The 23780-nt window shown below is 41.0% G+C and overlaps 1 protein-coding gene across 1 annotated transcript in view; it reads right to left on the bottom strand.

Annotated features, from left to right (window-relative positions):
• The window catches only part of COL4A4 (collagen type IV alpha 4 chain), a 171457-nt gene that overhangs the window by 22811 nt on the left and 124866 nt on the right, over window positions 1-23780 (bottom strand). Inside the window, exons 36-44 of the mRNA XM_058437866.1 lie at window positions 21787-21894; window positions 20858-20965; window positions 12541-12612; window positions 11259-11387; window positions 11056-11166; window positions 9473-9628; window positions 6959-7066; window positions 3952-3960; window positions 236-361 (exon numbers count right to left, since the gene is read on the bottom strand). Of these exons, the coding sequence (XP_058293849.1) occupies window positions 236-361; window positions 3952-3960; window positions 6959-7066; window positions 9473-9628; window positions 11056-11166; window positions 11259-11387; window positions 12541-12612; window positions 20858-20965; window positions 21787-21894 (927 nt within the window). The remainder of the gene's footprint in view (window positions 1-235; window positions 362-3951; window positions 3961-6958; window positions 7067-9472; window positions 9629-11055; window positions 11167-11258; window positions 11388-12540; window positions 12613-20857; window positions 20966-21786; window positions 21895-23780) is intronic.

The raw sequence follows: 23780 nt of genomic DNA, 5'->3' as shown, positions 1-23780 counted from the left end.
GACTCCATCTCAAAAATAAAATAATAAAATAAAAAAATAGAAGGGATGTGTGGATCCAGTTAGCCCATAATTGATGTACTTTGGATCAAGGTAGAAACAAATTACAAAGGGAAAGACATGCTTTCTCCTCACTAGTTGTTTAGGCTCCATATAAAAAGCTGCAAAATAAAACATCTAGAATTTCATTTCAGCAATATATCATGAAAATAGTGAACAATCAGCAGGCGGCTCATACCTGGTCCTGGGGGGCCTCTCATTCCAGGGGGCCCCATGGCTCCTTCTGGTCCTCTCATGCCTGGCGCCCCAGGAAGCCCTGGGATTCGGGGACAGTCATCAACATCTGCAGGTGGCCCCGGTTCACCTGAAATTGGAATCACCGCTTGTGTAAAATGGATGCACATGCTTATGAACAAGCTCCTTCTACAGTCTCTGGTTAAAGCTGGACTTCTCGTACTATACTGAAATTTAGTATAAATTTCAGTATAAATGTTTGTAAAGGTTCAACAATCCAATGTAAGTTCCATGAAGGCAGGAATTTGTCTTGTTCCCTGGAGGGTACATGAAAAACTTCCAGAATGTTGGACTGACCGAATGAGTGAATGGAGTATCAGAGGAAGCAGAAGTATGAAATAGTGAAGGTCGGATGATGCAGCAATGTGATGACCCTCACAGGATTACCCAATCTCTGGGCCATGTTTTACTGGACTAGCAGCCACAGGTAGCATTGCAAGAGGGACTGATGAATTCCTAAAGCTCAGCTTCATGTGTCCGAGTCCTTACTCTACACTGCAGCCACGTGGGTTTCCACAGTGTCAGTCACTCACACAGAATTTCAGGATTGCTAGAGGCTCAGAAGCAGTGACTTTCAACCTCGAGTGAACGTTGGATTTATCCAGGGGAGTCATGGAAATATACTGATGCCTGAGTCCCACTCCCAGAAATACCGATTTACTTGATAATAGGATGTGGCCTGAGCAGTGTCCTCATCATTGGCTGCATAATAAACTCAGCTGGTGAGCTTTTCAAAAGTACTTATGAATACTGGGGCCCCATCTAGACTAATTAAATAGGAATTTCTGGGAGTGGGACTTGGGTGTCAGTAGTTTTTGGTTTGTTTAACTCCCACGGTGATTCCAGTGTCCATTAGGGCTGAAAAGCACTGTTGGAAAGCTACAATTTTGACTGTAGCACATCAGAATTGTGTCGCTAGTTTGTTAGAAACCAGAGTTCCTGAGTCAGGAGGTCTGAAGTGGGGGCCATGTACATTTCTAACATGTTCCCAGGGAGGCTGATGGCGTTGATCTGGGAATCTCACTTCGAAAAACACAGGCTGGGCACGGTGGCTCACACCTGTAATCCCAGCACTTTGGGAAGCCAAGGCGGGTGGATCACTTGAGATCAGGAGTTTGAGACCAGCCTGGCCAACATGGTGAAACCCCATCTCTACTTAAACAAAAAAAAAATAGCTGGGTGTAGTGGCAAGTGCCTGTAGTTCCAGCTACTCAGGAGGCTGAGGCAGGAGAATCACTAGAACCCAGGAGACAGAGGTTGCATGAGCCGAGATCGTGCCACTGCACTCTAGCCTGGGTGACAGAGCAAGATTCTGTCTCAAAAAAAAAAAAAAAGAAAAAAGAAAACCACTATACTAAAGATGTGACATTTTTTTCTTTTACTTTCACATCTTTAAGACATTTTTTCTAAAGCTTCATTCAGTCATCCTGCAAACATCACACAGGGATAAGAAATAATAACACTGAACAATAATGATAACAGCTAAGGCTCACTGAATGCTTTATCATGTATCAGGCCCTGTGCTGAATGCTTTTACTATTAAATCCTCCCGACAAGACTGTGTATGTGCTACTGTTATGAGAAGGGTACGGACAAGAACACTCAGGCTTGGCCAGGCATGGTGGCTCATGCCTGTAATTCCAGCACTTTGGGAGGCCAAGACGGACAGATCACGAGGTCAAGAGATTGAGGCCATCCTGGCCAACATCTCTTTAGTAGAAACCCCATCTCTACTAAAAATACAAAAATTAGCCGGGCGTGGTGGTGTGCAGTCCCAGCTACTCAGGAGGCTGAGGGAGGAGAATCGCTTGAACCTGGGAGGCGGAGATTGCAGTGAGCCAAGATCGCACCATTGCACTCCAGCCTGGTGACAGAGCAAGACTCTGTCTCAAAACAAACAAAAAAAACACTTAGGCTCAGGCAAATAAGTGACGCTTCTGTGGTGACACAGCTTACACATGGCAGAGTCTGGATTGCAATCCAGGGCATTCTGGCTCCAAACCCATGTTCTTAACCACCTCAGCAGACTGCATCAGGAACTCTCAATATCCAGGTAACAAATTCTAAGAAATGAAACATATTTTAGAAGGTATCATCTGGCTGGGCATGGTGTTTCACACCTGTAATCCCAGCACTTTGGGAGGCCGAGGCGGGTGGACTTCCTGAGTTTGGGAGTTCAAGACCAGCCTGGGTAATAGGACGAAGCCCCATCTCTACTAAAATTACAAGAAATTAGCCAGGTGTGGTGGCACATGCCTGTAATCCCAGCTACCTGGGAGGCTGAGGTGGGAAAACTGCTTGAACCTGGGAGTGCAGTGGTGGGATCTCCAGCCTGGGAACCAGAGCAAGACTCCAAAATAAATAAAATAAAAATAAAAGATATCATCTGATTAGCTATGGTGTTCTTCAAATGCATGCAAAAGTGTGAAATAATTTCAGGAACATCAATCATAAAGCAGTAAGAAAATCCTTAACGAAATGTGGCATAACAACAAAGTTTTAGTCTCCTAATACTTACTGGGCCCGTGTAAAATGACCTGGAATTCTTATGAGCTATTTGGAATTTAACCCCATGTAAAATATGGTATAAAACCACAAGCAACACAGGGCCAAAGGTATTTTTATAATAAGTACAGTTTAATGTAAAACTTGGCTTTTCTACTATGGGTGACTTGAGAGAGCTGCATAGAGGCATCTTCTATCTTCCCTGAGTAATGTCTGGCCCTTCCCAGTGGGAACGGAGTTCAGAAAGTAGGAGCATGTGGTTGGTGCTTCCTATTTAGAATTTTGATGTTCTCTTGAAATGACTTTATATATACAATCACAGAGAGACAGGATTGAAATGAAAACATCGAATACAGTTTAATTTTTAAATATAAACATTGAAAATACCAGGACTTTTTACATTTTTGATTTTGCTTTTCTTTACTTTTTAATAAGTCAGAAGCTGAAAAATAAAAAGGGGAACTGAGGCATCTCTTCTAAAGACCTTAAAAATAATACACGGTGTCTGTATTCAGAGCAATTTTCGTTAGGACAAATAACAGAGGCCTGGAAAGAACAAATGCAGGCATTCGCAATTTTTCTTTTTCTCTTTTGAGAAATGCTTTTTATTTTCTTTGAAAATGCCGGCACAAAATAACACATTGTTTTTGCATTGCAGAGCATGAAGTGAACATTTTCCCTTTAACACACAAAGAAATGTGCTACTTGAAAATGGACTTGAGGGTGTGATAGGAAAGGCTTCTCACAGCCCCTTACTGGGAGGTGAGGCCCCATTTTTTAATGTTGTACATACCATTTATTTTAGGGATGCTCTATGTATTTATATTGTAGAATTTAAAAAAGGAACTTACATTGGTATGTACTACAGCCTTTGACAGAGAAAGCCCACATACTTCATGCCCAAACTGAAACTATATAAGCTAAGGATCTCCACTGCCTTGACAACCTATAATGAGGCTGAGTGTCAGGATGCTCTAATATGAGGTTACTCTATCTGTAACGAGGAAGCAAAGCACTGCAGCCTGATATCCTTACAGCACCCCATCTATAAAATGTGACAAAGTTGAGCTCACCCATACGGAGGAAAAAGGACAAGTACAGAAATGACTAGAAACCAGAGTGAGGGGAAATTACCAATTTTATAGCAAAGCTTACCTCTGGGACCTGGAGGAATCCAAAGACAACAAATGAGGGCCAGTCCATGATTTTCACAGGGTGGAAAGAGATTTTAAATTTGTGGATTAGGACAAAAATGAAATAGATTGAGAACATACATAATAATTTGAGGCAGCATCAATGACAAGCAGAATGGCAGCATCTTATTTACATAAAAAGTCCACATCAATGTGACTGACAGGAGCAGCCATGATTTAGTAACGGAGTTTTCATCTCTAGAATGACTTGAAATGAAACTCTCTTGAGCAATATAAAATTCTAGTTGATTTCTTATGGCGAATATCTCCTAATTTAATGCATGTAGGAATTCTATCCATTTAAAAGCTTCTGAAAATTTCATATGAAAAGAATCAACATATAGGCCAGGCTCAGTGGCTCACACCTGTAATCCCAGCACTTTGGGAGGCCGAGGCGGGCGGATCACGAGGTCAGGAGATCGAGACCATCCTAGCTAATACGGTGAAACCTCGTCTCTACTAAAAATACAAAAAAATTAGCCAGGCGAGGTGGCAGGTGCCTGTAGTCCCAGCTACTTGGGAGGCTAAGGCAGGAGAATGGCGTGAACCTGGGAGGCAGAGCTTGCAGTGAGCCGAGATCGCACCACTGCACTCCAGCCTGGGTGACAAAGCAAGACTCCGTCTCAAAAAAAAAAAAAGAATCAACATATAAGCCCTTGTTCCTCCTGTACTACGATACATCATAAAGCAGTGCTATTTATTTATTCTTTGGACTAGAGTGCTAATTTAGGACACTGCAAAATATTCTGAACTGATGCCACATTACTGTAATATTGATTTAGGATCTTGAAAGATATTACTTCTGCCCATCTCAAATACACATGTCTGTTTGCCCCTTCTCTCCCCAACTCTTCCTTGTCGTAATTTGACCCAATGGTTAAAAAGTGTTGCCTACAGAGTTAAACTGAATAGCTTTTTCTCTTCCTAGGAATGAATGGAATTTACAGAAAAAAATTAAATAAAACATGTAGGAAAATCAATGAAAATTCAGGGATTGGAATTGAATATACAATCCTAACAAACAATAATTAAATCAGTCTTTGCCTCTTGCATGAAGGAACACATATTTATTTCCCTTAGAAACAGTCTATACGGGCCAAGCACAGTGGCTCACGCCTGTAATCCCAGCACTTTGGGAGGCTGAGGTGGGCTGATCACCTGAGGTCAGGAGTTTGAGACCAGCCTTGCCAACATGGTGAAACTCTATCTCTATTAAAATATAAAAATTAGCTAGGCATAGTGGCACATGCCTGTAATCCTAGCTACTTGAGTTTGAGTCAGGTGGATCACTTGAACCCAGGAAGCGGAGGCTGCAGTGAGCTGAGATCACACCACTGCCCTACAGCCTGGGTGACAGAGTGAGACTGTCTCAAAAAAAAAAAAGTGTATATAAAATCAACTCCTTTTTTTTTTTTTTTTTTTTTGAGTTCATGTCCTTAATAGGGACATGGATAAAGCAAACTATCACAAGGACAAAAAACCAAACACTGCAAGTTCTCACTCATAGGTGGGAATTGAACAATGAGAACACTTGGACACAGGAAGGGGGACATCACACACCAGGGCCTGTCGTGGGTTGGGGGGAGGGGGGAGGGATAGCATTAGGAGATATACCTAATGTAAATGACGAGTTAATGGGTGCAGCACACCAGCATGGCACATGTATACATATGTAACAAACCTGCACATTGTGCACATGTACCCTACAACTTAAAGTATAATAAAAAAATATATATATTTTAAAAAGTTACAAAATAAAGTAAAAAAAATCAACTCCTAATTTTCAGACTTATTCATTCTGACAATAAATTATTACTTCACCAAACATGAGACTTTGTAGTGCAGCCTGAAAGAAATATACTTTTAGGCAACCTACAGAATGGGAGAAAATTTTTGCAACCTACTCATCTGACAAAGGTCTAATATCCAGAATCTACAATGAACTCAAACAAATTTACAAGAAAAAAACAAACAACCCCATCAAAAAGTGGGCAAAGGACATGAACAGACACTTCTCAAAAGAAGACATTTATGCAGCCAGAAAACACATGAAGAAATGCTCATCATCACTGGCCATCAGAGAAATGCAAATCAAAACCACAGTGAGATACCATCTCACACCAGTTAGAATGGCCATCATTAAAAAATCAGGAAACAACAGGTGCTGGAGAGGATGTGGAGAAATAGGAACACTTTTACACTGTTGGTGGGACTGTAAACTAGTTCAACCATTGTGGAAGTCAGTGTGGCGATTCCTCAGGGATCTAGAGCTAGAAATACCATTTGACCCAGCCATCCCATTACTGGGTATATACCCAAAGGAGTATAAATCATGCTGCTATAAAGACACATGCACACGTATGTTTATTGCGGCACTATTCACAATAGCAAAGACTTGGAACCAACCCAAATGTCCAACAACAATAGACTGGATTAAGAAAATGTGGCAAATATACACCATGGAATACTATGCAGCCATAAAAAATGATGAGATCGTGTCCTTTGTAGGGACATGGATGAAACTGGAAAACATCATTCTCAGTAAACTATCGCAAGGACAAAAAACCAAACACCACATGTTCTCACTCATAGGTGGGAATTGAACAATGAGAACTCATGGACACAGGAAGGGGAACATCACATTCCGGGTACTGTTGTGGGGTGGGGGGTGGGGGGGGGCGGGGACAGCATTAGGAGATATACCTAATGGTAAATGACGAGCTAATGGGTGCAGGAAATCAACATGGCACATGGATACATATGTAACAAACCTGCACATTGTGCACATGTACCCTAAAACCTAAAGTATAATAAAAAAAAAAAAAAGAAAAAAAAAAAGAAATATACTTTTAATATAAGGGCTTAAATAATAAGAATGTGCTAGTAATTCAGAATATTGACTACTTTCTGAACAACGATCAGTTTAGTAAATGTTTAAACAAAATGCTGTATGTAGGTTGGAAGCTCACCTGGAAGACCAGTGGCCCCTTTTCTCCCTGGAGGTCCAGGTAAACCCTTCTCTCCAGGTGGCCCAGGAAATCCATGTGGTCCCTGAGGCCCTGGGAATCCCATTGGTCCTTAAAAAAACCAGAACATAAAAATGAGGGCACTGGAATGAGACATGATAAAAACAATGACATTTTGATAGACTGAATTCAGAGATTCACGCCAACAAAATGCAGAGCATAGCTAGCCTGAGATTCAAGATTAGCCTCGCTTTTCTCTATGAGACTTAGAGGGGTTGCCTCTGAAGGAAACACATGATTGGCCGAAAGAACTAAGGAAATGGTTCCATGGTCAAGACGAGACTAAATTACAATGAAAAGAAGTCCTATAACCCTAAACTTTCTCTGGAGACAAAGGACTGGAACTGAAGGGAAAATCAGGAAAGAGTTTTCAATATCCGGGAACAACGTGCCTCCCCAGGCGAGTTCAGACCACTCTCCTCCTCACTCTCTTAGTTTTAGGCACAACAGTTCAGTTCCTCATACGTGATGTTCCTTTACTTCTTCCACATCCATGACATCTTCCTCATTTTTTAGAGTTAAGACCAAGTCTCACTTTCTCAGGGAAGCCTTCCCTGGAATCCCAACTGAAGTTTAGTTGCTTTTTGATAAGCTCTTCATTCAGGACACTTAACTGGATTTAAACTGACATATCCCTTCATGTGCATGTCTGTCTTCCATGAAACTATGCTCTTTATAAAAGAAATTATTATTATTATTATTTGCCCCATTACCCAGGCTGGAGTGTAGTGGCACAATCATTGCTCACTGCAGCCTCCAAATCTTGGGTTCCAGCGATCCTCTCACCTCAGCCTCCCAAGTAGCTGGGACTACAGGCACACACCACCATGCCCAGATCATTTTTTAATTTTTTTGTAGAGAGGGGGTCTCACTGTGTTGCCCAGGCTGGTCTTGAACTATACTGGCCTCCAGGGATCCTCACGCTTTGGCCTCCCAAAGTACTGGGATTATAGGCATGAACCACTGAGTCAGGTGGAAACTCTGTCCTTATAAGATTAGAGACTCTACTTAAATTTGTTCACTGCTATATTCCTGCAGGTGCCTAACAGATATTTGTCACTGCGTTGTCATACAAGGTAAACTGAGGAAACTCACTCTCTTTATAGTAAAGCACTGTTTGGCCTTTATAGTCTCTGGACTGGGAGTCAAGAAGCATGATTAGTGGTTCCACCAATATTTCTAACTCCCTGTGTATTCTTGTGTAGATCACTGGTATTCATATGGTGTGTTATTTCCTCAGTCCTGAACTTCATGTCCAGGTAGAGATCTATTCCCTAGAGTAACTAAGGAGGAGGAGTGTTAGCCAGCCCCTTCCTCCTTCTTCTTGGTGACTAGAGTGTTAGCACGTCAGTCCAATTCTGAAGTTCAATAATTGGAAGCCTACTTACCCGTAGATTTGAGCCACATTCTCTAAAATTGATTTCATTGCTAATACAGATGAACAGGCTTGCTTCATACTGCTGTACAGGCTGTGCACTGCACAATTCCACAGATGCCATTTGCACTGCAGTCATGGCAGCCTCACAGTGATTTTTATCTGTGACCTAATCTTTTGCCTTATTTCACACTTGGTTCAGAACTCAGGCAAGGTGCTCGTTATTGGGCTCCTTTTGCAAATTTCAACTGTTGCTTTTCTGATATCCAGCTTCCTTATTTATGAAATAGGGAAGTTAAAATGGACACTCATTAGTCATCTTTTTTCAACAAAAGGCTTCTTTGAACCTAAAAATCCTCTGAAATTCTGGTGACCAAAAACTGATCTCCCCAAATATTAGCAGTTGGATAAAAATTAATTAAAATAAATATTTTAACCTCAAATAGTGGGGAAATTCAGTGATTCGGGATCTTTGCATGAATATAAAAAGCAAAGTCAGCAGTCTAAAACTAAGCTGTCCAATACAGAAGCTACTAACCACACACGGCTAGTTAGCACTTGAAATGTGGCCAGTCCAACCTGAGCTGTGCTGTCAGCCTAGAACACACATGGGATTTCAAAAGCAGGAAGAAGGAGTGGCTTATTTGCAAAAGGAACTAGGTTTGCACAATCAGCTCAATTATCTCATTGATAAATGTATATTAATTATATGTTAAAATAAAAATATTTAAATATATTATGTTAAATCACAGAAAGTATGAAAGTTCATTTGTTTTTACTTGTTAAAATGTGTCTACTATATTTTTAAATTGCACCTGTGGCTTGCATTACATTTCTACTGTTCAGTTCTGGCCTGGAAGATTATCAAGAGTATTATTAGGGGCTAAAGATGAACTTGTGTTTCTTCCTTTTACTTGTCCAACTTTGACCCAAACTTCTGGACTCTTTGGGGAAATAAGGACATTTTAGAAGGTAGTCACTTTGTTTGCATAGGAAATAGAAATGGCGGCACAGTACCCCAGACCCTCAAGGGTAAGATAACCAAGTTGTTCATATACTACTTAACGGAACAACATTCATACCTTTCTGGCCATCTTTTCCATCACATCCTGGAAAGCCTTTGTATCCTGGAGGGCCTGGTGGGCCAGGGGGACCTGGTGGCCCTGGTAGACCACAGTCACCTGGCTCCCCTCTCAGAAGGTCAACACTCCCAGGGAGGCCTGGAGGCCCAGGTGCTCCTGACCACAGAGAAGAGACAAAAATATTCTTTTAGTCAAAGACAAATGTGTATACTGGCTGCTTGACAGCCTCTGAAGAAAAACAATTCAATGATTTGCAAGCAAGGAATAAATAGAATTAGAATAATAAGAAAGTCAATGATAACAGAAATGAAATAGAATGGATCATAATACCAAGTTGAGAAATGGTGTCGACAATGGGTTGGTAACTGTTAGACAAAATGAACCCAAGCAAAACCTTCCTTCCCTTCAATGTCATTCCTGTTGAAACTATCATTTTGGGTTTTTGTTTGCATTGCCATCTTACTGCTTTAATAAGATGGATGGATGGATGGATAGGTGGATAGACGGTTGGATGGGTAGATAAGATAGATGGATGGATGGATGGATGGATAGGTGGATAGATGGTTGGATGGATAGATAAGATTGGATGGATGGATGGATGGATGGATGGAGTACCAAACAGACAGATGAATGGATAGATGGATTGGTAGATGGATGGATGGATGGATGGATGGACGGACGGACGGATGGACGGACGGATGGATGGATGGATTGATGGACAGATAGGCATTTGAGGAAATACGTCTGGTGGGAAAGGAATGTTCACTCGATTAAATTTATAATCCTAATGGAAAACAAGTCTCCACAAATAGGAATAAATTGACCCCAATTATATTCCTACTTAGCTTCTGTACTTCTTAGCACACTTTTGAGAGCTTTATTATTTTCATTGTACAATCCCTAAAATCCTAAAGATTCAAAGATGATGGGCATGTGTCTTTATGTAAGAGTTCTAAGAGCTTGTATGAATGCAACTGCCTGCATTTAGCAAGATATCACACGGAACCACACTCTTCTCCCAACTCCCAACCCAGCTCTAGCCTAAACCTACTTGGTCAGCTTAGTAATGACTTCGAACATCTTTCTTTACCAAAGTTTGTCCCTGTGAAGTCATGAAAGAAACAACATGTCCTGTCAGCAGCACATGAAGAGACTGTTTCTTGTGTGCCACAGGCCTGCATCCTGTCACTCTGGGCTAGTGCCAGTGGTTTATGTGACAGTTGCTACAGACCAACAAGGAGGGTGCGATTCCCACTTGCCACCCACTTCTGAAGACATTTGATTAGCATCAAGCTGGTGACAAAAAAAAAAAAACGCTTGCTTGTCAGTTTCTACCCTGAAGAGACGAGGGTCTAACAGAGCTGAAATAGAAAAGAGGGCCAAGTCCTGGTCCTGGATATGGTCCTGAGAGCTCACCACTACCCAAAGTCCCACCCTAACTGTGTCCCACTTATCCACCTGCCAAGCTGATGGGGGGCTGCTTCAGTGCTTCTATTCTGCCACTCTCTGGTCCCACATTCCTCCAGAGCTGGCAGCATCTAACAAAGGGAGCACTGACATCCTTTGTCATGATTCTCTCATACCTCTTGGGCCATCAGGACCAGGAGGTCCCTGATCTCCAGGTGGACCCGGGTCAGGAATGTCCTTAGGAGCTCTTCCTATAGCACCTGCAGGACCAGGTGGTCCTGATCTCCCTAAGAAGAGACATGTTCACATGTTATCCTCATTGCATTTGGAAGGTTTTGGTTTAGTTATTGAAAGAAGGGCAAAGCAGGCTGCAGCTTACCTGGGGAACCTGGGGGACCTTTTTCTCCACAAGGACCTGGAGGAGAGATTCCTGGGCTCCCAGGGTCTCCTCTCTCCCCTTTTAGCCCAGGTATTCCCACTGGACCAGGTGGCCCCACATCATGCAAACCTTAATGGGGAAAACAGAATTAATACTATATCTTCTCCTTGCTTGTCCCTGTTATAGTGCCTGAAAAGGAACCACTTCCCAATAGCGGCAGAGAAGTGGCTGGTTCTACAGACACCAACCACTGGTTGCAGTGGTGATCCAAATGTCTGCACCATTTCTCTCTTAGGACCCATCACACTGCTCAGACATAAGTTTTATTTCTTTTATAGTTATTTTCCAGATTTTTAAAAACAACAACTTAGAGGCAATACCAACACTCCCACCTCTACAATGGATAGAGTAAAAACAAATGAGATACAATAAGTAATCATGCATAAGTTGCTTTGAAATTTGAGGTGGAAACTGGCATGATTAGAACTATTGTGGAATTTCACACTGGGAAGGAAGGACATCAGTGTTTTCTTGGAAGGCACACACATTTAATCTGACTATTTGGAGGAGCTACTAAATGAATCGTAAGTGACTATATTACTGGACCTTCCAAACTAGAAAGATTTCACCTCTCCAACAATAAATTCAAACCTAGCAGCACAATTCCTGTTCCCCAGGGTCACTCAAATTTGCATGTTAGGTTTCAGCTACTTTGTCTGATCATAAGTGGTTTTTCTGAGAAAGTAACACAACAAATGTGCATTATATTCACAGAATAAGATAAAATACACTTGTCAAAGATTAACCTATTTGTGGTATGAAAATAACAGCAAATTGTGGCAGTAATTTGTTTTAGCAGTGGCCATAAAAGGATGCTATTAGTACTAATTTGACCCATGTGGTCAAACATGGCATTACTATACTTAAAACAATACAAAAATTCTAAAATCCCCAACTAGTTACTTGTTAGGATAACATTTTGAAATCTGGCTCCATTAAAGCAATTGTTCAGAGTACTTTTAGTAGACAGAAAATTCCAAGCAATACCAACAAAAGACACTGTTAACCAACAATTCCTTCTTAAATAGGGTTTTCTCAAATGTCCTTTTCATGTCATTGTCAGCACTAAAAATAGCTCCAATACTGTGTCTCTAACCTAAGCCAGTTTTTTTAGTTTTGCCTCCAAATCTCATGACGTGCAGAAATACCAGGGGAGGGTACCACTTTCTCTCATGAACCATTGACTGAAGCTCAGTCTGTTATGAATCGATTAGGTGCTTACCTGAAGCGCCTTTGGTTCCTTTCTGACCCTTCAATCCATGCAAGCCGTTCAGGCCAGGTGATCCGGAGGGACCTGAAAAACACCACAGGCCTGTGACCCAAAGGAAGACCAGCCACCGGTACTCACTCTAGCCACAACCGCAGGCACTGCCCAGCAGAGGGCGCGTTGCTGGGGCCAGCAAGCAGCTCTGAGCGTCTGGACTTCATCATCGGGGTGGAAACCCAGGCCCAGGACTATTTAACACATTCATCTGATAAAGATTTTCTGCCAAGACAGCTTAACACAAACATTTCTTTGGTTTTAAAGTACTGCTGTTGGTTTCTGATCCTATCATGACCAGATACGGTCTAGAATTACTGAATCTTGGCATAGGAAGTGACCTTTGATTTTATGACAATAAAATCACCCTAGATGAGGAAAGAGATCGGATGGGAGCAAAGCCAGGCCTCACACCTCCCAGGCTTGGGGTCACTGCACCCTCCCAGGGGCTGCAGGCTCTGGTTTCTTCAGGATCTACTCATGGAGATGCAGTCAGACGAGAGGACGCATGGTGCCTGTGGCATGCTGGCAAATGCTTGCCCTGCGATGCTCAGGCCTGCATGGCGAGTGTGGCTCCAGCTATTGCTTTGCAGTCACTTCTTTCACAACCATTCTGATGCTTTTCTGCAGAACCTAGGTTTATTTTGCGATGATCACTGAAAACTCCCGTCTCTGTAAATAGACATTACCCCACTGATGCCTCTGTCTTCTCTCCGAACCTTCTGTTTAGTTCTCCAAAGAGCCATCCACCAGCCTGGCTTGACTGAAGTTGTCACTAAACACTTCCAGTGGAAAATTTGTCTTAAGGTTTTTCATCAACATATGTTGAGTTGTGTCGAAGTTGTCTGAACAAGAGCCTTTTCAAATGACACTTCTTGATGGCCCTTGGTAAAGTTGGAGGAGGAGAGGGAAGGAAGAAAGCAGGTAAGGAATATTTATCGAGCATCTCTTGGGCACTGAGCCATCTGCTGGGTGCCTTCTCACAAGTCCTGTCCCACTGATGGCTATGAGCACTGAAGCTTCTCCCCAGCCTCTGGTCAAGCCTGGAAAACTTCCTATCTCATGAGCAGATCTTCTACACAGTAGCTGCTCTTTCTTATCCAAGATAAGAGCCTCTCAGTGCACAGGCAGCCTGTTTACTTAGTTTAGGGTCACATCTCTCAAATTTGGGACAAAAAGACCATCAGCTTATAAGGTTGAACACAGAAGGTGCCCCTCACCTACCCCCATAATATAGGACCCCCTTGATTGTTGATGTTCACACCACATTGTGAAACAATCATGTCTTTGGGCGACTGTCTCCCCTGCTCAAGGGTAAATAAGAGTTCAAGACTAGGTCCTATGGATGTGTTCAATAAATGTTTGTTGAGTGAGTGAATGAACAAATACGGAACAAGGTGGATGAGACAGAAAGCTACAAAAAGGAGCAGGGTAGAATTTTTATTTGTATGCCATATCTTTCTTTAATAGATTTATAGGACAAATATAATTTACAGAAGTTAGAGGTATCAGTTTGCATATAAATAATTCAAGTGCTAATTATTGTCTATTCATTTTAAGCAAGTCCTCTATGTATTCTTATTAGAAGCTGGCACAGTTAGTTGCTTCCATTCTATTTATCATCAGTACCTGAAACAGACAGTCATTATTCTTTTAAGATCTAAGCTTTAGATTGGTTCAAATGAGCCATATTCTCTTGCACCAAAAACAAAAAAAAATGGGAATGTATCTTTATTTTCCCTAAATCTCTTATTCCTAACCACTTTTTACAGTTCTGGCTTAGTTTATTCTCCAATCCTCTTTCCTATTTTATGAGCCAACGTTTCAAGTTTGCACCAAAAGAACACACAGGCCTTCTTTATCTGCCAAATCTGGATATTTATTGCAGTCTATCTAAAATGATAATAAATTTTCGGGGGGACCACTTCACTATTTCCACATGTTTTGATCTCCAGCTTTAGTCACCAAGATTGATGGCTTGGGGACTTGGCTGGGGTGGAATGTCTCTGCTTCTGCCAGCTCTCCATTGTCACATCAACACATCCAGATCCTAGGTTGTCACGGTCCCAGCCTCTCGCCATTGTTGAACTGGCCGACCCTTATCTGACCCAATGTTATCGTTCTAAATTGAATGCAGCTACATCTGAGCAGGGTTGTAAGGGTAATTTTTCCTTTTTACTGAAAGCTTTTTATCAATCCCATCTCTAAATCAGAAAGTTGTTCATGCATAAAATATATACAGTGCAGATGAGAGGCAATTAGGCTAACAAAGCACATTTCTAGGTAATGAGGAATTTTTATTCACCTCTCTGGTCGTCCTCCTGCTAAACAACCATCATTTAAGGCTGCAGCACACTGCACTTTCAGGCCGGGTGCTCTTTCTCCAGTCAGTGAATCTAACCTCCAATCCAGCCAGAATTGTGGCTCCCATCTTTGTTAGCCAGTGAACTCTTCATGACTGCATTCCCACTCTCAGGCTGTATTTTGTTCTAAAGCCTGAAAACATTACACACCCAAGAGCCTTTATATGGGTTCATGCTTTTAACACACAGGGTGACCAACGTGTCCCTGTTTGCTTGGGACTTTTTCCTGGTTTTAGCACTGAAATTTCTACATCCTGAAATACCCAACTCAGGCCCAAGCAAAACGGGACAGCTGCTCACCCTAACTTTAAAGCTGATGGGAAGAGAGATCTTTGTGACTATAAGTAATGGTTGAAAAACCTGGAAGATTCTTATCAACAAAGATTCTGAAATAAGATTTAAATATTTTTTATATCAGCAAATATGTGAGTGCCTACTAAGGGTGTAAGATATGGTTCCCTAATGCACAGAGAGTCTGCCCCAAATGTACCTCCTGGCAGGTGCTGTCAAGACAATGCGGGACAAGTCTGTCCCTGACTTGACAGAACAAACAGGCAATTACATCCAGTGTGGTAAGTGCTGTGGGGGAAGGGCAGGAGTGGAGTAACCTAGTAAAAAAAAAGGGGGTGGGGGGAGAATATTTCCATGATGTTCATAGCTCTAAGGGACATGGCATCTCTTTTCTGAGGAAAGCCATTTCTAGATTCTTTTTTCTTATGAAACGTTTTACTTGCTATCAGCCAAGATACAAAATCCATATTCTTTCCAGTTCCTGTCATGCTACAGATAGTATTCTTTAGGTTTTCATTATTTCAATCTTATATTACTTTCCAACTAGGAACTTGGTGTTCTCCTTTTAAAGGGCATATGTACTTAAACTTTTAAGTCTAGGAATCAAGCCATTTTATTATTATTATTATGATACTTTAAGTTCTGGGATACATGTACAGAATGTGCAGGTTTTTCACATAGGTATACATGTGCCATGGTGGTTTGCTGCACCCATCAACCCAACATCTATATTAGGTATTTCTCCTAATGCTATCCCTCCCCTAGCCTCTCACCCACTGACAGGCCCCAGTGTGTGATATTCCTCTCCCTGTGTCCATGTGTTCTCATTGTTTAGCTCCCACTTATGAGTGAGAACATGCGGTGTTTGGTTTTCTGTTCCTGTGTTAGTTTGCTGAGAATGATGGTTTTCAGCTTCATCCATGTCCCTGCAAAGGACATGAACTCATCCTTTTTTATGGCTGCATAGTATTCCATGGTGTACATGTGCCACATTTTCTTTATCCAGTCTATCATTGATGGGCATTTGGGTTGGTTCCAAGTCTTTGCTATTGTGAATAGTGCTGCAATAAACATACATTTGCATAGGTCTTTATAGTAGAATGATTTATAATCCTTTGGGTATAAACCCAGTAATGGGATCACTGGGTCAAATGGAATGTCTGGTTCTAGGTCGGGTCAAATGGAATTTCTGGTTCTAGATCTTGAGGAATCACCACACTGTCTTCCACAATGGTTGAACTAATTTACACTGCCACCAACAGTGTAAAAGCATTCCTATTTCTCCACATCCTCTCCAGCATCTGTTGTTTCCTGACTTTTTTATAACTGCCATTCTAACTGGTGTGAGATGGTATCTCATTGTGGTTTTGATTTGCATTTCTCTAATGACCACTGATGATGAGCTTTTTTCATATGTTTGTTGGCCGCATAAATGTCTTTTTTTGAGAAGTGTCTGTTTATATCCTTTGCCCACTTTTTGATGGGGTTGTTTCTTGTAAATTTGTTTGAATTCCTTGTAGATTGTCAGATGGATAGACTGCAAAAATTTTCTCCCATTCTGTAGGTTGCCTGTTCACTCTGATGATAGTTTCTTTGCTGTGCAGAAGCTCTTTAGTTTAATTAGATCCCATTTGTCAATTTTGGCTTTTGTTGCCATTGCTTTAGGTGTTTTAGCCATGAAGTCTTTGCCCATGCCTGTGTCCTGAATGGTATTGCCTAGGTTTTCTTCTAGGGTTTTTACAGTTTTAGGTCTTATGTTTAAGTGTTTAATCCATCTTGAGTTAATTTTTGTATAAGGTGTAAGGAAGGGGGGTCCAGTTTCAGTATTCTGCATATGGCTAGCCAGTTTTTCCAACACCATTTATTAAATAGGGAATCCTTTCCCCATTGCTTGTCTTTGTCAGGTTTGTGGAAGATAAGATGGTTGTAGATGTGTGGAGTTATTTCTGAGGCCTCTGTTTTGTTCCATTGGTCAAGATATCTGTTTTGGTACCAGTACCATGCTGTTATGGTTACTGTAGCCTTGTAGTATAGTTTGAAATCAGGTAGACTGATGCCTCTGGCTTTGTTCTTTTTGTTTAGGATTGTCTTGGCTATACAGGCTCTTTTTTGGTTCCATTTGAAATTTAGTTTTTTGTAATTCTGTGAAGAAAGTCAATGGTAGCTGAAATCAAGCCATTTTTAGCATATGTTTAAGTTAAAGTTTAAATCTGATTGAACACAAGCAGGATGCAAAATCCATATGGCCCGTTCTAGCAGAGCAAACAGCTTTGAGTTCAGCAGCTGGTTTGTTCAAACAAGATAATCAGTCCCCTTGACTTAGTTAGAACATATTTCAAATATTTAGTTTCTCAGTTCAAAGTGTTTCTGCTGGATTGTGGTTCATTTTTATATCAGCATGATAAGCTGCAACAATGAATTTATACTGTAGATGTTTTAACTTTTTGGAATGTATTTCACTGTTTTGTTTTGTGTTGTGGTTTTTAAAGACCGGTTGTTCTCTGAGCTGTTTGAAGTGAAACAGTGTCACTGTATGGTGATGGAGCACCACTGCAACATCTGTCTGTAGGTGGTATGAACATGGGAAGTAATATGTTCATTTCCTCACCTTCTCTTTTTAACACACTATTTCATAGCACAGAATTATGATGTGATTGGAGATTAATTTTTGGGTGATTTTGTTATGGATCAAATTTATTAGCTATTAGTTTAGTTTAGTTTTGTTTTTTTGAGATGGAGTCTTGCACTGTCGCCCAGGCTGGAGTTCAGTGGTGCAATCTCAGTTCACTGCACCTCAGCCTCCTGGGTTCTAGTGATTTTCCTGCCTCAGCTTCCCGAGTAGCTGGGACTACAGGCACCCGCCATCATGCCCACCTAATTTTTGTATTTTTTTAGTAGAGATGGGGTTTCGCTATATGTTGGCCAGGCTGGTCTCGAACTCCTGACCTCAGCTGATCCGCCTGCCTCAGCCTCCTACAGTGCTGCGATTACAGGCATTAGCCACCACGCCGGCCAGCTATTAGTTTTGTAATAGCATGCCATACTGAAGTTATGTGATAAATGCAAACAAATTCAAGGGAAAGAAGGATTAACAACAGTGGCATGAGCCCTGTCATTTTGACCAAATTGGGTGTATGTTGTTAAGCCACCAAGACACTTAAAAATCCTTGCTGTGTTACTGAACTTGGAGGGTAGGAAGAAGTGGAAATGCAGTGGGAGTGGTTAATAATGGCAAATGTTTTCTTTTGGTTCTTTATCAACTGTCTTCCAGACACAAAGAAGTGTCAAAGAATACACCATGAAGGCTGTAGAGATGGTCAGAGACAGGAAATGGCCACAATCATCAGAGAAACTTTCAAAATAACATAATGATCATTTTGCCTGAAATCCTAAATTTATCATGAATTGCTGGAATTCACATTACTAAAAGTGTCGATGAAGATGGAGAACAGTACAAAGATGTCTTGTGAAGGGAACTTTTCCTATCAAGTTATGTGATTGCATGAAAATACATGAGTATACCAACTCTTCAACATAAATGGCTCCTGTCTCCACAGAATCGCACCAAGTAATACCTACCACACTACAACTTCTGGAAAATTAGAATTATTTCAAAGCTATCCAATGAGTGAAGAGGGCAAAGTGTGGGAAAATCATATTTGAATCTTCAAAACAATAAAAGGATTAATCCCAGAAGAAGGGGTTTCCAACTCAGTACCTTCTGAAAGCGGGTACTTTTTATTTTACCAGGATTTCATACATGTATGAGTCAATGAGCAAAGGCAGGTGGAAGGAGAAGGGAAGGAAGAAGAAATAGAGGAAACCTGGTTACAAGACTCTACCAAGTAAGCTGGAACCATCAGCTGTTGGTTCAGATAAGGATTGCAACCTCATAGCTACTAGCTCAGATATTCATTCTCCTATTTGTCCATGCATTCATACCACCAACCAATATACTTATTATTGACTGAGCCTCAAGGATTTATGAAATGTCCTTGCTTTTTAAAACATCATACTCTATTTGATGAGAAAAACCTCCACACAAATGTGATACAACATAAGTGTTATGCTAAAGATATGCCCAAAAATACCCATAGAAAAAATACGTTTTTTTTTTTTTTTTTTGAGATGGAGTCTTACTCTGTTGCCTAGGCTGGAGTGCAATGGCACAATATTGGCTCACTGCAACCTCCACCTCCCAGGTTCAAGCAATTCTCCTGCCTCAGCCTCCCAAGTAGATGAGATTACAGGCATGCACTACCACACAGCTAATTTTTATATTTTTAGTAGATATGGGGTTTCACCATGTTGGCCAGGCTGGTCTCGAACTACTGGCCTCAAGTGATCTGCCCACCTCAGCCTCCCAAAATGCTGGGATTACAGGCGTGAGCCACCACACCCGGCCAAAAAAGTACTTTTTCTAAAGTGGAAGAAATGAACTGAAGAGGGATTGATACCATGGATGAATGTGAGGGCATAAAGATTTGTTAATGACACGTATTTTATATTATATTGTATTGTATTATATTATATTATAACCAGACTTTTATAACCAGTCCACTATTTCCTTTACAGACCAAGAAATTCAACCCAGAAAAAATTATTCTTGATCAAACAAAGATGATGAACACTAATTACTCTGTATCTGTAGCACCTTATTATTTTCTCTTCCACTTATCATGATCAGTAAATATATATTCATTTCCACATATATTATTAATGTCTTTCTCTCCTGCCATACTGTCAGCTCCATGAGGGCAGGAAGCAGGTCTATTTTCTTCAAAACTGCACAACCAGCATCTAGCATAGAATCTAGGATAGTAGGAGCTTACCCATAGGTGAAGAGAATACATGAATAATGGGCCTGAACATCATAAAAATTATTTGGCTAAATGCCTTCAGAAATAAGATGGTAGCAACTGGGCGCTCACATCCTAGCACTTCAGGAGGCCGAGGCGGGTGGATCATTTGAGGTCAGGAGTTTGAGACCAGCCTGGCCAACATGGTGAAACCCCATCTCCACTAAAAAATAGAAAAATTAGCCAGGCATGGTGATGCACACCTGTAATCCCAGCTACTTGGGAGGCTGAGGCAGGAGAATTGCTTGAACCTGGGAGGTGGAGGTTGCAGTGAGCTGAGATCGTGCCACTGCACTCCAGCCTGGGCGACAGAGCAAGACACCGTCAAAAAAAGAAAAGGAGAAAGAAAGAGAGAGAGAGAGAGAAAATGAAAAGAAAGAAAGGAAAGGAAAAAGGAAAGGAAAGAAGGAAGGAAGGAAGGAAGGAAGGAAGGAAGGAAGGAAGGAAAAAGAAAGAGAAAGAAAGAAAAGAAAGAAAAGGAGAGAAAGAGAAAGAAAGAAAGAAAGAAAGAAAGAAAGAAAGAAAGAAAGAAAGAAAAAGAAAATGGTAGCACTACCATTCTCCCTGGTAGAAGGCAGGTCAGCTGGCTGGATGGGCACTACCTGCAGCCCTGGCTAAGGAAGAGTAGGAAGATGCTAATGGCACCTATGGAAAAGAGTGGTATGACCAAGAGCAGGGTCTCTCACTGGTACAGGAAAAAAACACCATCAATTTGCCCTCACTGGGCTGCATCTTTCTTGTAGGATGGGCTTCCTTTCGACTTACCTTTTATTCCCGGAGGACCTGGTATCCCTGGATCCCCCTGGAGGCCTCTTGGCCCAGGGTCTCCCATTTCTCCTGGCTGTCCCCTCAGCCCAGGCATCCCATGATCACCTGAGGATGACAGGGAAGTTTTGCAGATGGCCAGATAATAAATGAGTTGCATTCACTGCAAAAGTCATCTATGTTCTTAATATATGGGTAACGGAGAACATTGTCTCATTACTGTTTCTTCCTATATATCTTAACTCTAGGGAGAAAAATACATTTAAATTCAGGAGGAAAAAATACACTTCCAAATGAATGAAGTTGCCAACTGTAGTTTTAAGCTTTCTCTTTTTTTTCTGAATTGGCAGGAAAAGTATCCATTAAAATTCTGTGCTGTAAGTGTGACATCTACCTTAGGTCTAAAGGAGGGGAAAACAAACAAACAAATAAACAAAACAGCATCCTGAATGGCAGGGGAAATGCAAAGGGCTAGAAAGGAGCTGCTATCTGGCCCAGGCACAGTGGCTCATGCCTGTAATCCTGGCACTTTGGGAGGCTGAGACAGCCTCCCTGAGGCCAGGAGTTCGAGGCTACAGTGAGCTGTGATTGTGCCACCATATTCCAGCCTTGTTAATAGAGTAAGGCCCTCTCTCTCTAAAAGAATAAAAACAAAAAGAAAGGAGTTGCTATCTGTGTGACCATTCCTTTGTGTCTGGTGCCATGCTAGGCACTTTACAGGTGCTGTCTTAATCTACTCCAAGTCACTCAGTGAAACCCACTAGCTTATAGGTGAGGCATAGGTGAGCTTAAGTGACCTATCCAAAGTCACAGGTCTGGGAAATGGCAGAGCCATATCTGAATTTAGGTCTAGTTAAAGACTGGTTGTTTCTGAAACACTCTGAGACACAAGAGTGCTCAGGAAGTCTCCAGATTTCCTTTCAAGGTACCTGGGCACCCTCGTGGTCCAGAGGAGCCAGGTGGCCCTGGCCTTCCAGGTGATCCTCTGGGCCCTTGAATGCCAGGCAAGCCCTGCTCTCCGGATGCTCCAAAATGCCCTAAAGAAGGAAAGATCAAACATCAGAGTTGCTGTTTGAAACCGTGAATCTGTAAAATCACCAAGTTCAGCCCACCCTATTCTTTTCTATCCTTACTTTTTTAGTTTTAAATAGTTTCTATTGGAAAGGGAAATAACATTAAGGAAAAATTGATAACAAAATGCCCATAATCCCACCAGCTTAACACGATTCTCCATATGTACATACATGTACCGATAATACCCACAATTTTATATTCTGATTTTTAAAATTAGTGTTGTATCATAAGTAATTTTCCAAGTTTATACTGGTTTTCCTAATTATTGTTTTTAAGTGAATGGCCAATAGCTTTTTGAGTCAATCTTAATTAAATTAACTAATTCAATTTTCTTTTACTATTGGCCATTTAAGTTATCTCTAACTCTGCTGTTATCCATAATGCTCTTTATGTATCTCTTGTCAATTTTTTTCTCCTATTAGATTATTTCCTGGGAGTAGAATTTCTGGATAAATAGCATGATATTTTGGTATTTTCAAATGCAGTTTAAATGCTGAAGTATTTTAAAGTACATCACACCATAGTGTAATTCCATCCCTAAATACTTCAGGAGGTAAGAAGTCTGAAAAATAAGAATGTTTTTCTACATTGCCAAAATAACATTTTCACAGCCAAGAAAATTAATAGCAATTCCTAATACCATCACACACTCATCCCATACTTTAATCCCCCCAGTTCTCCCCTTAATGTCCTTCACAGTTGGTTTGTCCACACCACATTCCATCCCAGAATCACCCATAACATCTAATGGATAGGTCTCTTCAATTTCTAAAAATTTAAAACAGTCCTTTTCTTATGACAGTGACTTGCTGCAGAGCACGATTCAGTTCTTCTCTAGTTTTCTAGAACACACCATTCAACATTTGTTTCTTGATACAGGTTGCCAGTAGTTTGGAGTAAGTGCTGCACTGACTCACACCACCATACGGAACCCACCCACAGTTCCAATAGCATGTTGTATTCTTACTGAGGACATTTTAGTTTGTTGGCCTCTTTTCTTGCTAGTTTATTAAAGATAAAATGATATTTCAGACATTTGAAATTACATTTCTTTGACTACTAAAGAGGATGACTATTTCCCCATGTGTTTATTTACAATGTCTGAGTTTAATGCATGTTTATGGGATAAACCAATTGTGTGTGCTGAAAATCACTGGTTGAATCTGCACATAAAATATATGTCTCTGTATTTACAAACCATGCTGGGCGGGGGGGCTATAGTCATCATTTATTATAGCACACATGAAACAAGCTTTTGTTAGTCTGTACCTGTTCCCTGATTGAATTTAACATCTATTAGTCTCACTATGTATTATCTTATTTATCTTGAAAACATTCCTACAGTAAAGTAGCATTATTCTCATCTACAAATGAAAACACTGAAATATTAAAAAAAAAAAAACTTGTCTCCCAAATTTTGTGGGGTTGTGTTAAGAACAGAACTTCTGAGTTAATTTGCACTATATTTTCTCTCTGAATAGAGTGCAGAGAGGGTAGGACTGAAGCCAGGATCATCACACAGAATCCCAAGACCAGCTGCAGATCCATGCCTTCTCACGATGCTCATTCAAGTTCAATGCAGCTTTCTCCAGTCAACGGAAATAGCGTATTAAGTAAACTCTGTGCTGGTGAATAACATATAATATAATTTAAAATTTCTAAGCTGAGGCCATGGCATATGGGAAAGGGGCCAATTTAAATGGGGGTAACCACAGGAGAACAGGCAAATTTGGCCAAGGCAAACTTTCTGAAAAAGTCAGCCTAAGTGTAAAATCACTCAGGTTTACGATTTTTAACTTAAAATACTAGGTAACATCACAGGCCCCCGTTTTGGACTACCCTGAGCTTC

Source organism: Hylobates moloch, unplaced genomic scaffold (genome assembly GCF_009828535.3).
Source record: "Hylobates moloch isolate HMO894 unplaced genomic scaffold, HMol_V3 SCAFFOLD_1, whole genome shotgun sequence".
NCBI classification, from domain to species: domain Eukaryota; kingdom Metazoa; phylum Chordata; class Mammalia; order Primates; family Hylobatidae; genus Hylobates; species Hylobates moloch.
Note: the sequence above shows the minus strand (reverse complement) of the source record. Positions and strands in the feature narration are given on the sequence as shown.